Source organism: Stegastes partitus, unplaced genomic scaffold (genome assembly GCF_000690725.1).
Source record: "Stegastes partitus isolate 25-593 unplaced genomic scaffold, Stegastes_partitus-1.0.2 Scaffold1133, whole genome shotgun sequence".
NCBI lineage: Eukaryota > Metazoa > Chordata > Actinopteri > Pomacentridae > Stegastes > Stegastes partitus.
This window is the reverse complement of record NW_007578864.1, coordinates 255,000-270,172: the sequence shown is the minus strand read 5'-3', so window position 1 is coordinate 270,172 and position 15,173 is coordinate 255,000. Positions and strand designations below refer to the sequence as shown.

General features: G+C 38.4%; 2 protein-coding genes across 3 annotated transcripts in view; one reads left to right on the top strand and one right to left on the bottom strand.

Annotated features, from left to right (window-relative positions):
- Window positions 1-205: 205 nt before the first annotated feature.
- LOC103368233 (C-X-C motif chemokine 13-like) lies at window positions 206-3,561 on the top strand (the record flags this gene model as incomplete). The annotated part of the gene is made up of 3 exons (XM_008296534.1): window positions 206-348; window positions 1,063-1,143; window positions 2,802-3,561. Coding segments are annotated over 3 exons (285 nt in total), but the record flags the coding sequence as incomplete, so codon positions are not given.
- Window positions 3,562-6,733: 3,172 nt separating this feature from the next.
- cnot6l (CCR4-NOT transcription complex, subunit 6-like) overlaps window positions 6,734-15,173 on the bottom strand; it is a 29,778-nt gene continuing 21,338 nt past the window's right edge. For both annotated transcript variants that reach the window (XM_008296528.1, XM_008296529.1), the window contains exons 11-12: window positions 14,692-14,894; window positions 6,734-11,818 (exon numbers count right to left, since the gene is read on the bottom strand). In XM_008296528.1, the coding sequence (XP_008294750.1) occupies window positions 11,597-11,818; window positions 14,692-14,894 (425 nt within the window). In that variant the 3' untranslated portion in view covers window positions 6,734-11,596. The remainder of the gene's footprint in view (window positions 11,819-14,691; window positions 14,895-15,173) is intronic.

The following is a 15,173-nucleotide window of genomic DNA, read 5'->3' as shown; positions in this document are numbered from 1 at the left end:
GTTGGTGGACATAAACGTTCTGTTGAGTCAAAGTTAATTTATAAACCCTCAGCGTTCTCTGAGTTGCTTTTTTCTGGATCTTAATTGAGCTAGTTTCTGGTTTTCTGCTAAAAGCTGCACAACAAGCAGGAAGGAGCAGGACTGAAGCTCCACTTCACATGTTGGTTTGTGTTTTCAGTGTTGCAGATAAAAACCTTTAAATCAGTCTGTTCCTGTTTCCTGTTTTCCAGCCGTTGCTCTTCATCGCTGCCGCTGCCTCCGGACGGTTTCCCATCGTGTCCCTGCTCGAGTGGTGAAGAAGATCGAGGTGACTCCGGCTTCAGGTCACTGCCGCCGCACCGAGATCCTGTAAGTCCTGATGCAGGAGAGTAGATTTACTCGAGTACCAGTAACTGAAGCTACGTGTCTGTTTTACGCAACTTTTTCAATTCTCCTCCAGTTTCAGTTTCTTTAAAATGAAAACGAATCAGAAAAGTGTCGCTAGAAACTGAATTTGAACCATTTCTTTTTAAATGACCAAATGAAACTCGTCAGTTTTAATCCTATAACTTCATTTGAACGACTAAATGTAGTTTGACTTTGTCCCAGTGCACTTTCAGAAGGATCATTATGAGACTGAATTCAGGTGATGTGAGAATGAGTTTGATCATTTGAACTCTGAACGTTCAGTTTTTACAAATGAAACATGGTTGTTGTGGAACAGACGTCTGAATTCAGTCTCAAAATATCACATTCAGTTTCAAGTTTATTGGAATTCAGTTTAAGTAGATGATAAATTTAAATTCTGACAGACTAATCTGATTATTTTTAGCACTATTTACTATTTACTATTTAAATCGAGCTATTCTCAGTCATATAAATCATCTAAACTCAGTTTCTAGTGGCACAAATTACTGCAAAGAAGTAGTGAAATAAATAAATATCACATTTAAAGCCTCTGTTACATCAATAAATGTGAAGTTTTTCTACATTTAACGGCTGCAGCAGCTCAAAACTGGTTTGTTTTTAATCATTGTAATAATTTATCTAAACGTCATCCAATAAAAACTGGTTTCTCCTCAGAATCCTGAAGAAGAGCGGCTCCACGGTTTGTGTCGACCCGGACGCCAAATGGTTCCCAGAACTCCTGAACGCTCTGCAAAAGTAAGAAGCCCACATTTGATTTTACTTCTATCTGCAGTTGAATCCAGATATGGACTTCTGGTTTAAGACACGGAGCGTGTACACGTGAACCTGTGCTGCTGCTCTCAGAGGTTTTAATGGTCCTAAACCTCTTTGTGTGTTTGTTGGTGGTCGGGGACTCGCGTCTTTACGTTTCCACGTCTGCGCTCAGTTGTTGCTCCAAATTCCAGCTTTCTAGTCGACGTTCTGGAGCCTGAAGTCTGTTAAAGTCTGCAAGAGTTCAGTCCTGCAGCATCCTGTAGAGCTGCAGCCAGATCCTGAGTTGTGTTCCTCTGAAAGACGGTTAAAATGTGAGAAAACACAACACAGAAGGAAACAAAGAGGAAAAAATAAACAAAAAAATCAGACACACAACAAGAGAAACAGAAGAAAATTACAAATTAGGACACAAAACAAAACAATCCAAAACCACGTAATGACACAAACGAAAACAAAACTTACAACGAGATAGAAAACGACACAAGCTGGACACAAAACAACACAATGAGATGGAACAAAACAATGCAAACGACATACAAATGACAAAATGAGAGTTAAAACAACAAGCGAGACGCACAACAATCCAAACAAAACACAAAACAACAAAGAATGAGGCGGAAAATAACGAAAAACGAGACATAAAATGACGAAAGACAGAAAATAACGCTAACTGACAAACAAGACAACAAATGAGACACAAAACAACACAAATAAGACATAATTGGCTAAAATGGACACAAAACAATACAAACAAAACACAAAACAACAGAAATGAGACATACAATAACAAAATTAGACCAAAAAAATACCACAAACTGACAAAAACAAGACGGAAAAGAACGCAAACACAACACAAACAAGACATATTCAACAAACGGACACAAAACTATACAAACAAGACACAGAACCCCGCACGACAAGATGCGAGAAAACCCACTAAGATGACAAAGAGGAGACACAAGCTGGTAAAAAAAAATGTAACACAACTTGACAAAACCAGACAGTTAATGTAGATTAAGGCGGCAACGTGACATAGAACCTAAACTATGATCAGATTTTTACACTGTTGTTGTTTTAGGCAAAAAATAGACAAAATGACGTCTGTCCTGGTTTGTAGATGCGTTTTTAACTCACTGCAAATCCTTCAGAATAGAATTTGTTTTGCCAGTTAAATGTTTGCATCAACAGCAACCTAATTTAATACTTTATACCCTCGTTTAGCAACTAAAACCTCCTGAACAGACATATTTGAGCTAAACTCCTCCAGACTGACACTTTATTAGAAGTCTGAAACATCAACGGTGAGCTTTCGGGACGTTTTTGGGATTTAGAGGCACCAAAATCAAATGAAGAAATCACACTTCTACTGACTTCCTTCTACATTTCTGATCATTTTGTTCCCAAAGTTGTGTATTTACTGGTTGTGTTGTTGTGTCTGAAGGACGGGCTGCGCCAAGAACGGGGCTAAGTCCTGTGTTCACCGTCGCTTATTACGATAATGGTAATAAAAACCCCATTGTTCTGTATGTTGTCATCACTGTCGCGTCATCCCTGATCACCACGCAACACCGAGCTGCTGATTCTGCTTTATTATCCACTCGGCTTCTTTTTTAAAATCATTTTTGTTCCTTCTATTGCAGGAAAAACGCGACTTTCAACTCCACCGCTTCACCACCGACTTCCTCCGCAACCGACTTCTGATTTTTTTGTTTTAGTTCTGGTCGAGTTGATCGAAGCTGTGAATTAACAGAAGGAAGCTGAGCCACTCTGAAGTCCTACAAATGCTTTTGTTTTTGGTGCGATTTGACATCTTTTAGTTTAGTTTCTTCATTTAACCAACTGTTGTAATGTTTTAAATGATAATAACGGTGTACAAACTTGGTCTTGGTGCAGCATTTTAAGCCTGAACTACTGAAATTAGCTAATATTTGTTGTTAGGAACTCTGAAATTAAACAGTTTGAATGTTAAAAATTAAATGAATGTGTTGTGTAAGTAAAAAGATGTATTTTTGGTAAAGACTTAATAGAATTTATTCAGCATGTTGATGACATTTTTGAAGGTGCTGTAATGTCTAACATGCATCTGTATGTTTTTTTCTAAATAAAGAAATAAATGACAGACAACAAGACTCTTCAAAAAATGACATTTTATTGCCTACAGGGGTTTGGGGAGAGTCGGGCCGAGTGTGGACAGATGAGACAAGTGCTGCTGAGCATGTTTGGTTTCAACTGAGGCGCAACTGCTCACGTACGAAATACAGATTCGGCTTTTTGTAGAAGTCCTCGTGGAAATGTTGTTTTTCCACATCACTGCTTTTTTGTGCAAAGAATAAGCCAAACAAGTAGCTTTACAAGGCCTCCAGGCTCCTAAGTTCTTAACCTAAATCACCTTTTTAGATTAAAAAAAACAAACAAACAAAAAAAACCTCAAGTAAATAACCAAAGTCAACTTTTTTGGATGACAATTTATCTAATTTGATCAATTCTCCCTAAAAAAGTGCTTTGGTGATGCTTTACTGCTTAAAATTGGGGACTTGTATGAGAAAGTTTGTAATAAAGTTGGTTGAAATCTCTACACAACACCTGGGTTGCAGCTAAACAGTCCAAAAAAAATTACTTTTACTTTCCAACCAGTCCCCGCAGAATGGACTGTACCTTATTTATAGATGCTGGGCGGCAAAAAAAATGCTCTGGCTTGTTGTTCATTTCTTTAAAACAATCATCTTGCGCAGTGCTAAGCCCAGGATTCAGGGATGGTGCCCCAACAAAACAGTGATGAGGTAATTGTTTTGGTGGAACATTTGCACGCAGCGAGACTAAGAAAAAGTAATTTTTTGGACTGTTTTGAAGAGCAAAGTGAGGAAAAGCTGGTTGAATTCACTGCAGAACATCTGGGTTGAGGTTGAACATTTACCTTTCCTTGTATAGTCAGACCCATCTCCAGAGTGTTGTTATCGCTGGAGAATGGTCTGACTGCATCTCATCATTTTGCTATATCAGGTACAAAAAAACGCTCTGACTTGTTTGTATTTCTTTAAACCAATCACAGTTGTTTTGAGTGGAGCTAAGCCCAGGATGCAGTGATGGTGGCCCAACAAAACAGTGATGAGGTAATCGTTTCGGTGGAACATTTGCACCCAGCGAGACTAAGAAAAAGTAATCTTTTGGACTGTTTTGAAGACCAAAGTGAGGAAAAGCTGGTTGAATTCACTGCAGAACACCTGGTTGCAGCTGAACGTTTACTTTTCCTCGTATAGTCGGACCAATCTCCAGAGAGCTGTTATCACTGGAGACTGGTCTGACAGTATCTCATCATTCTGTTATAGGAGGGGAAAAAAATTGAAGTTTTGGCTTTTTTTTTTTCACCACCTTCCCCGGACCTTTTTCGGACCGTTGGAATTTTTTTCCTTTTTTTTATTTTTTGGCTTTCCGGGATGTTTTTCCAAGGAAACCTAACCTTTGTTTCTTCGGGGGCTTTGAACGTCTTAAGAAAATGTTTTGACTGTTGGTTTGAGAACGTTTTTAATTTATCGCACAACCTTAAAACATGGTCCAATTTAAACATGTAACCTCACAGGAACATTATTTAAAATGAGAAATATCCCTAAAAACGTTCTTTGAACATTACAATATAAATGCTTTCTTTATAACGTTATTAGAGGGTAACGTTAGCTGATGTTGTGGAAACGTTCCCTGCTTGATCGGGTGCAATTTAGTGCCGAATATCCTGAAACCTGGTGGAGATGTGGAACATGATTGGAGGTAGAACCTATGAAACATTTTGCAGCACATCCAGGTGATTTTATTTAAAAACGGCGAGAAAATTCATTGACTTTGGTGGAGAACTGCGCTCTGCTATTCCAGTTTATTTCGATATGCACAATATCAATATGCTGTTCTGCTTTTTTTTTTTTTTTTTGGAAAGCTGCGATGATTTTTGTTATAAAAAAACAAAAAAAACAAATCATCCTTTGCTGATTTCAATGTTTTCTTCCGGTGATTCATTCGTGAGTTGGCGGGGAGATTCCTAAGCGGGACCTCTACGAAGCACAAATCTGTATTTCGGCTTCTTTTCAGTCAGACGAACACAAGGAACACAGCACCGCCACCTACGTTAGACAAACTTTCACTCTGCGTCGCTGCACATTTCGCACCTTTTTCTTTTTGACATTTAATCGTCAGAAAACACGATGCACACTTTGGCTTCCTCGATACAAAAAACAACCTGCCTGGTCTGCAGCTCTTGGCCACACAGCTGCGCGGCGTTTCCCTCCAAACAAACGGACGGAAAACCGAATGTGGCGAAAAACTGCACATCAGAAACCTCTTTCTTTTTTTTCTTTTCAAAAACAAAGTGCGGCTCTTTGAAATCCTCCCGTGAAATAAACGTAGCACCTTATATTTTTTTTTTTATCAGTGACTGCTGGTGGCTAAAGATCCCGGATTTACTCGATTGAACAAATCTTCTCGAGGAAACAAACTGCAGAAATAACAGCCTTTGCATTCCTTCGTCTTTAAATTTGCAGGGAAAGACTCGAAACTTTTCCCCGTTTGTATCCTGTTTTTTTTTTCAAAACTCCAGCAAATGAACCAGTGCATTAAACTGCGGTTGCATCACCTCAACTCAGATTGTGCATAATCCTCATTTTCACCAGAATAGTTTTTTTTTTTTTTTTTGCAGTTTTAAAACTTGTACAGGTTAATACACTGGGAAGACAACATTCATGCAGCATCTTTTAGGTTTGGATGCAGCGTTCTGGCCAATTTTGTTAAAACACATTAACGACAACAAATCCTTTGGCCAAAAATGCAAAAAAAAAAGAAAAAAAAAAAGAAGCTTGGTATCGGATCTAAAGTAGCCACCACATGTTAACCAGTCTGAATCAACAGCGGAAGAACAAAAAATGGATAAAATCTGATATCGAACAACAGGATTTTTCTTTTTTTTACATTCAGAAATCGCATGTGATCGAGTGTGCATTTAGAAACTAGTCAAAGAAACCGAGGAGGAGAAAAAAAACCAGAAACCAGTCTGAGTTGAGCAACGATTCCTCAGTTTGAATTCCTCACAATCTCATCCCCAAGAGGTGGAGGGATGACAGGATGGAAGAGGTGGATGGATGGATGATGGATGGATGATGGATGGATGAGGGATGGATGAGGGATGGCTGGATGATGGCGCTGGGTTAATCTCTGAGCGTCTTGGTCTCATGGGCAGTGCTGCTGTTGGAGAAATTGTACAAACTAGGCACGTTGTTTGTAGAAAAAGTATATGAGGTGCGCTCGACGGAGACGGAAATCAAACAATTTAGTCGCTTACAGGTGACGATGGAAGCTAATCTGCAAAAAACCATCTCAGAGCTTTGAGAGAGAAAAGAAAAAAAGCCACAAAGCAGCTTTGAAACCTCTTTTTTTTTTTCTTCCTCAAAAACTCGTTAATACTGAATTGTACAAATTGAAAGACTTTTGCATGATGGAAAGAAAATGCCCGTCGTCGTCGTCGTCGGGGAGAAAAAAAAAAAGTCAAGGTGGCGTTATTCACACCGGGCAAAGGAAAGTTTAAAAAATAAAACACCTTTTCTTTTGTTTTTAATCAGGAGAATGGTACATTCCTCCTCGCAGGTGTAAAGACCCCCGTCGATGTTTTATGTACAGACGTCGTACGAAACCCTGTGACGTTGGTTCAGGAGTGAAGTATAAGCCTCAAAACGCTCAAAGACTCTGTTTTAAAGCTGAGGTTACAGGATCCCAAAACTATGGCTTTGTTCTTTTCATGCTAATTTCAAACAGTCGGGGTTCAATAGAAACCAGGGCTGGGCGTCCAACCACAAAACAAAGATCTTTCTAAATGAATTCTATCATCACAGTTTGATTGAAATCCAACTTTTCAGAACAATTTCTGCTCAACAGTCTCTTAATTTGGGATTTTAACAGCAGAAAATGTGAATATTTGCAAAAATATTTGAAGTTTTAGCTCCAACTGTGGAATAATTTTAAATGATAAACTTGTACGATTGTATTAATCATTTGAATGTTGCGGTTTGATTTGGAATTTTTCAACTTGAATAACCATATGGATTTTTAAAAGAATTTTGCGATGTGAAATTGAATCTCTCAACTTGAATAATTTTACCACAAACTTGAATTTGAATCTTGAAATTCAGATTTAAATTTCTCAACTTGAATAATTGTACAAAAATTCAAATTCAAGTTTTTAGTTCAGTTATTTATCAACTTGAATAACTAAAAATAAACTTTGGATATAATTTAAAATAATGTTTTTGGTGTCTGTGAAATTTTCCCTATTTTCCGAGATAAAGGGTTTTTAAAACGTGCTGATATCTGATCTGCTTTCAAAATGTTTGTTTCACATTTTACAATTGAAGCTGTTTGAACAACAACATCTGAGCAACTGAAATTTTAAAATAAAGTTTTATCGTAGTTATATTTGGAGAATCTTTTTTTTTCTTTACTTCTACCAGTATTTTTTGGTTTTTGTCAAACCTTCATCAGTTGTGACTGTTCAATAAAAATACATCATATTTATACGTTACATGTTTTTATTCAGTTAAACTTAAACCAGCTGACGTCCTCGACACCAGTGGAACCTCTCCTGATTGTTTACTGCAGATTCTACCGGGTTTTTTCCTGCAAACAAAATATCAGTGGAGCCAAAATGATGAAAACTGAGAATTTAAAGAAAAAAAAAAGAAGGATTTTTGTTCATTGGAGTTTGATTTACTCGAGCAAAATAGACAAGAACTATATTCTTGCACCGAAATAATAAAAACTTAAGAGTTTAAAGAGTCAAAAAGCAGTTTTGTTGATTGTAATTTCATTTACTGAAGAAAAATAGACATTTTTTGACTACAAATGGCAAAAAAATGACACAAAAATGCAGATTTCTGTCAAGTATGCAACTCATTCTTGTCACAGTTTGTGTGGCTGAATTGTGATCATGTGTAACTATAACTATAACATAACTATTAAAAAAATAAAAAATAAAAAATTGAGAAATGAAATAAATTAGATTTTTCTTGCTTATGACAGATTTTCAGCCTCAGATCCAAAAATGTGTTTTTCCCCCAATCATTTGTATGATTATTTAGTTTTTAACCAACTCCTGACAAAATAAATGAATTTAAAAATACTTCAAAAGCGTCGTCTGATTGGTTATGAAGAGCAGCCAATCAGCACCGAAGGATTCATGTTGCAAATTTTAATTAAACGTAAATTAAAAAACATTTAAAAAGGCATTTAAGTAAAGGTTTGTGCTGGAGTATTCTAAAGTTTGACAACAATACTCTTATTTTTACTGCAAATATATAGAAGCTGTCTTTAAATACTAATAAGTCCTGAAAAAAAAAAGAGGTATTCGTCAGTCTTTAGTGTCCCGTTCTCAGGTTTGGAGCCGCTGGTGTCGACGATATTTAATATTTGAAGGACAAAGAGGGTTTTCTAGAAAGAAAAAAAACTTTATTGTCTCAATTTCTTTTCGATTTTTAAAAAACAAAACAAAAAACATTAAAATATTGGCACTGACGAGTCAAGTACAGCGTGGTGTGGATGGACGCCCAGCCCTGCCTTATTGATCGTCGTTTATTGATCGTCTCTTACAAAAACAAACAAAAAACAAAAAACTGCATAAATTATTTTGAACCAAATTCATCAATCATCACCCCCCCGTTTTTTTTTTTTTTGTGGATTAACGGAGCAAAAGTGCATCAGTAGTTTTATCAAAAATGCACAAAGACATGGGAGGTGTACAACAACGACGACGACACGTGTCCGTACATACGTTTCCTGTGCTTTTATTTTTCAGAACAGTAGCTTCCTGTTTGGTTTTGCTTTAGTGTGAGAGGTACTGCTGGATGCATAGTGTAGCCCTGAGTGCTAACGTACATAAAGGGCTATTAGTCCTAATCTTCTGACACAGACACACAACGTTTAGAGTCCACAGGAATCTGGCGTCAACGGGCTCCCACTACCAATTTCAGAGCGAGGCCTTTTTTAAATACATTCAGCTCCTGGTCGGGAGTCACTAACTGACTCCCCTCCGCAGGAAGTTAACTACTTTCTCTGGCACCAATAAATAAATATCATCTTTGTACCGACGGAGCTCGTCGTGGGGAGATTCTTTGGCCGGTCGGGTGACGGGAAGCGAAAATCTCTTAAAAGCTGAAGCGTCAGTCAGTCAGTAGCCGTGCTTCCATAGAAAGGAAACAAACTTTTATAAAAGGTCGCACAAAATTCAATAAAAATAATTGTTTTGTTGTGCCGCCAGAAGGGGGCGCTGCAGGCTACGTGGAGGTAATTAACAGGGTAGAAGAAGCAGGATTAAAAAAAAGTTGGTTAAGTGCTAAAAATAATCTCAAAGAAACTAAAATCTGGGCGTCTAGGAGAGAAAAAGTTGTTTTAAATCAGGCAGATGGTGATTTTTCTTGATCAGAACTTGATCGATGAAGCGTAAACTCTTGAAAATAAATAAACTGGGGAAGGTTTATTGAATTTCCATTAAGTTCATCTAATGAAACGCATAAAAATCTAAATGAAAATTGTTAAAGAAATAGACGGCACGAGAAACTGAATTTGAATCATTTATATCTGAATTGCTCAAGTTGAATAATTACACTAAATATTTGAGTTTTGAATCTCGTCATTTGAATTTGAAACGCTAGACCTTGTATGATTGTAATAATATCTGAATCTGAATCTCACAATTACTCAGGTTCATTCAAGTTAAATTTCAAATCATGAGTTTCAGATTCTAGTGATGTGAAATCAGATTTCTACACTTGAATGATTTTACTAAAAATTTGAATCTGAGTCTCGTAGTTTCAATTTCTCAACTCGAAAAATTGTACAAAAAAAAAAAGCAAATTCAACTTCAAGTTTTTAGTGAAATTATTCAAGCTGACAAATTCAAGTTCAAATCACGAGATTCAAATTTGAGTGATTTGAAGTTGAATTTATCAACCTGAAACTGAATCACGCATTCTGAATTTCACAACTTGAATAATTGTACGAAAAATTGAGAATTTCAATATTTGAATGTGTATTTATTAGATTGAAACTGCACTCCAATAAACTTGATGCTGAAGTTGATATATTTGAAATTGAATCCAGTTGTATTTGATCCACAAGCGCTGCTCTTCCTCAGCGACGAACCCTGAAAAGTCTGAAGAACCCAGTTTCAACTGTGAAGACTGAATGCAGAGCTGGAATTCAGTTTCTATCTGAAAAATATCCACCAATGTGATTCAAACATTGTTTTTGTTATTCAAGTTGAGAAAATGTGAAATTCTGTGATTCAAATGAGGTTTTGACAAACTTATTTGTTCAACTTTATCAATTCAAATTCACATATAAATGATTCAAATTCAGTTTCTAGCCGTGCACATTTCTGCCCATAAAACCAGAGCAGAAAGAGCGCGAAGAATCCAAACTAAAAGGCCAAGTGCAGCTTCTAAAATGATCTAAAACCAGCAAAGAAAAGTGCTTTTTTAAGCAGCATACGGAGGTACGTGATGGAAACACGGCTGCTGTCGTCTTCACTCACAGGGGCTGATCCGGTTGCTAATGTTGGACTGATTGTTTCATGACTTCAGAGAACTTGCATCGTTCCGATCAGGTGAAAACGACACCTCTGCCTGTTAGCAGTTACAAACGAGAGGCGCTAAACCTGTAGCTAAAGAATTCATTCAGGTTTTGGAGATCGAACGGTGGAAGTACGACCCGGAGAAGGAGCAGAACCACCAGACGCCACCCGGTGTTCTCCCCCAGAACGGTTCTTGTCTACCGTCAGTGTCGTATTCATGAGAGCCCAGCTGTGATCAGCTCATGTCCTGCCGCCCCGTGTGGAATAAATTACTTTAAAAACACCCAGATTGTACTTTTTAAACCTGTTTTAAAAACCTGCAGTTCTCACCGGTAGTTTGTTTGGCTTCCCTCCCCCCCCGTGTGACATTCATGTGTTTGTAGTGTTACTCCCGGTATGTTTAAAACTCCTGTCAGTCAGGCTGTTGGGCAGCGACTGGAACACAACATAGAGTTATACGGTGCAGCATTATGTTGCGTCTGTAGTCGTAATAAGATAAAAATAAATCACCCAAATGACGTTGGTGCGGTCGATCTACGCTAGAACAGGTGTTGGTTTGTTGTAGGTGCAAGAAAAAGGAGGACTGATATTCATCCCCACATTTGGTTTCAAGCCTTTTCAAAGGGGAGAGAGAAAAATAAAGTCAACAGAAATATACAGTGTGCAAAAAAAACACAACAAACGGGGCAAATACTTCACTCCTTTTGGTTAGAAGGGGTCGGATGAGCTTTACCATGATGGGTGAACTGTACAGGGTCCTGTATAAAGCTGGAGGCGGGCGGGCGGAGGGTCGACAGTGTTTAAAAGGTGTGGGGGGGGCGGGGCTCTCCGGCTGCACTACCTGTGGACCGGCAGGTGCAGCCCGTTGAGGGGGTTGAGCGGGTGAGGGAGGGGAGGATGCAGCTCCAGCTGGGCCAGCAGGGAGAAGTGGTCCGAGGGGATGTGGGGGTGGGGGCAGCCGGTGATGTTGTTGTCCACCAGCCACTGGCTGTCCAGCGGGCCCAGCAGGCCCAGGACGCTCATGTGGGTCTTGGAGAAGAAGATGTAGTCGATCACACCCTGGAAAACAACACAGGGTTGGGTTTTGTGTTCCAGTGATTCCATCAGAGAAAATTCAGAGTTCTAGGAGTCACTGGAAATGAAAGACTAGATGATTCCACAGTCTTTACAAGTAAAGTGGTGACTCGATAATCTGACCCTAAACAGTCCAAAACCTTGCCATCGGACAGCGAACAGAACCCATTAAAAACAGCCTCAACATGCCGACAGCCTTGGATTCTGACTCCGACGTGAGATTTTATGTCACTAATCAGGATGACGGCGTATTATCTGACTGAACAATCCCACAGATTGGCTACGTTCACACTGCAGGACTTGATGCTCAATGAGGATTTTTTTGTTAAATCAGATTTTTTGTGAGTTCGTCCACATTTCCAGTTAAATGCGACTTGTATGTGATCTGCTGTGTGAACTTCATACGACCCAAAAGTGTCCCACATGCGCAGAACAGGACACGACGACGTCACACGCAGCGAGCGTGCTCAGTGTTTATGGAAGTAAACACGGATGGTGGAAACAGAACTGTGACTGCTAACTAAAGCAACATCAGCAGCAAAGTACTGCCTGAGCTTATCAGTTATCAACAAATAAACTAAACATCATAATTAGCATCATAATATCATAATTATATCACAATAACTACATAAATAAACTAATATTTAGTTGAACAACCCTTTGAGCCAATCACTGCCATCAGGTGTTTCTGTACCTGTTGACAGGTGTTCTGGTTTCACTGCTCATCAGCAAAGTGCTCTCATTAGTCCAGGACAGTTTTTTATTATTATTATTTTATTTTATTATTCTTTTCAACAACAATTCAGAAGCAATGTCTTATTTCACTAAATTATAATTTAGCACATTTTTATTTATTATGACTTTTTTCAGTTTCTAGTTCTTTGAGCTGCTGTTGTGAATTTTGCCTTTTCTTTAATGGAAGGAGATGAACACACTGAGGACGACTGTGTCTACAGCTGAAACCAGACGTTTACATCCACTGTATAAAAAGACACACAACCTCTTCTTTTCTCACTGGTTGACATTAAATCAGACTAAAGTTTTCCTGTTTTAGGTCAGTTAGGATCACCAACATTATTTCTATTTGCTGAACACCAGAATAATGAGAGAGAGAATTTTTTTATGACTTTCTTCAAAGTCAGAAGTTTCCATCCATCTCCTCAGTATCTGGTAGCTGTTGAGTATTATTTTATCTCTTGAGTATTACTGTATTCTTAATAAAGCAATGGATATTATTTTTCTATAATCAATGTATTTCTGAGGCCATTAAAGTATTATATTCAGCAAACCAGTAAAAGAAGTAACTGCCTTAGATGAATCAACATATGAGTAATCGTCAGATGAGGACATCAAGGGATGATCGTGGGGAGAAAGGAGTGAACACGGACTGCTGGTTTCGATAGATAAGCAACACACGAAGAGGAAAAAACAACTGTGATAATTATAGGGGTAATATGGATGTATAAAAGATACAAGCTGGGAGGGTAAGTTAGTCTTACTCTGTCTGATGCCAGGGAGAGTTTGACCCGGAGCTCTGCAATGCAATATTCAGCGTGTGATTAAAATGATTAATTGAGACCGAGCTGAATCTTGTCTCATCTTTAAAAACGAACACGCAGAGAAAAGACAGTTTCTCCAACATAGCGTTGCCTTTAAACTCTATGACTTGGGTCAAACGTTCTGGGTTTCCTTCCACAAGCTTCGCACAACAGTCTGATGAGTTCTGGCCCATTCCTCCTGACAGAACTGGTGGAACTGGGTCAGGTTTGTTGGTCTCCTTGCTCCACTAATGTTCTCCAGGATTGAGATCAGGGCTTTGTGATGGCCACTCCACCACACTGACTTTGTTGTCCTGAAGCCTCTTTGTAACTAATCTGGTGCTATGTTTAGGGTCATTGTCCATCTGGAGTTGTTGACGATACACTCCGCATGGTGAAACATCTTTCTACAGCTGAGGAGCAGAATAGGGAGAGTTTTTAGAGGCTTCAAAACAGGAAATAGATAAACATCCTCAGCAGGAAGAGCTGCCATTTTCCCCCCATTATTGCCAACATCTGTGCACTTGGAAAAATGTTGTATATATTGAAAACATTTTTAATTTTCGATGAGTGAAGTCATTGTAAGTGTGTCATACGTTACAAAGTCTGTTTCTGAGTTCTCTCTCCTTGAGGTCCAGGACTTTATAGTGCAGCGAAAAATGTGCAAAAGATGCCTAAAAAACTGAGATTAATGTGAAAATCTAATTTTACTGAAACATTACGGATTCGGTGCTCTCTTTTAAGTCACTCCTTAAAACACATTTCTATCAGAGAGCTTTTCTTGACTTTATTTAAGTTTTAAGTTGTGTTTTACAGCTTCTTGTTCTGTTTTGTGTGCTTTCTAGTTTTCTGTGTGCTTATTTTATTTCAATTTTTAATTTATTTTGTTGGAATGCACTTTGTAACGTGTTTTGAAAAGGGCTCTATAAATAAAGTTTATAATATTTTTATTATTATTTGCTACTCTTGTACAATTAAAAACAATAAATCAGGGTAAGTCAGGGCGATTTATTGCATTTAATTGTGTTTAAATCTGTGATATGAGACTCTCCGCTAACCCACTGTTTCACTCATTTTATTGTATTTTCTGAAATGTGCCCAACGTTTATTGATTCTATTCACTGTTGTTCAAACTAGAAAATCCACTCGCAGGCTTTTGAAACCTGTTTGAGTTTTGTATTTCGGTTAAACTGTGCAAACTGTAAGAACGTGTTCTTTAAGAAATGAATGGACAACAATGGCAGCTTATGGCCAGAGTGAGGACACGTCTAATAGTCTAACATGCAGCCAGAGTCGACGATATGAAACCTTTCTTCTTACCTTGAAGTCGTATGTGTAGTTGGTGTAAGGCATCAGATTGCTGTCGTAGGCGCTCTTCAGCTGGAAGCTGTGTGTGATGCTCCCGTCTGAGTTGCCGTTCTTGCCGTTGCAGCTGAAGTTGGTCAGACATTCGTTGTAGCGGAGCTCCTTGAAGTCCTTGTGGTTCTCGGCCACACCTCCGTTGCTCAGGTATTCCACCACGCCTGGGTCGGAGAACAGGAGAACTTTAAGGTGCATCAAATCGATCCAGAAGCTCAGAAAACCCCCTGGAAGCAACACCTCAAAAATCTGTCACGTGTTCAATTTAATCACAGTCGAAGCACCAATTACAAAATAACGTCCAGGTGGGCCACCTGTTGGTTGCTGTGAGTGGACTGAAGAAAATTATTGAGCAAAACACGCTAACACAAACCTACACAGCTGAATTAGCATAAACTGAAAGAGACGTGTAGAAGCCGATGACGTAATAAATTTGCCATTTT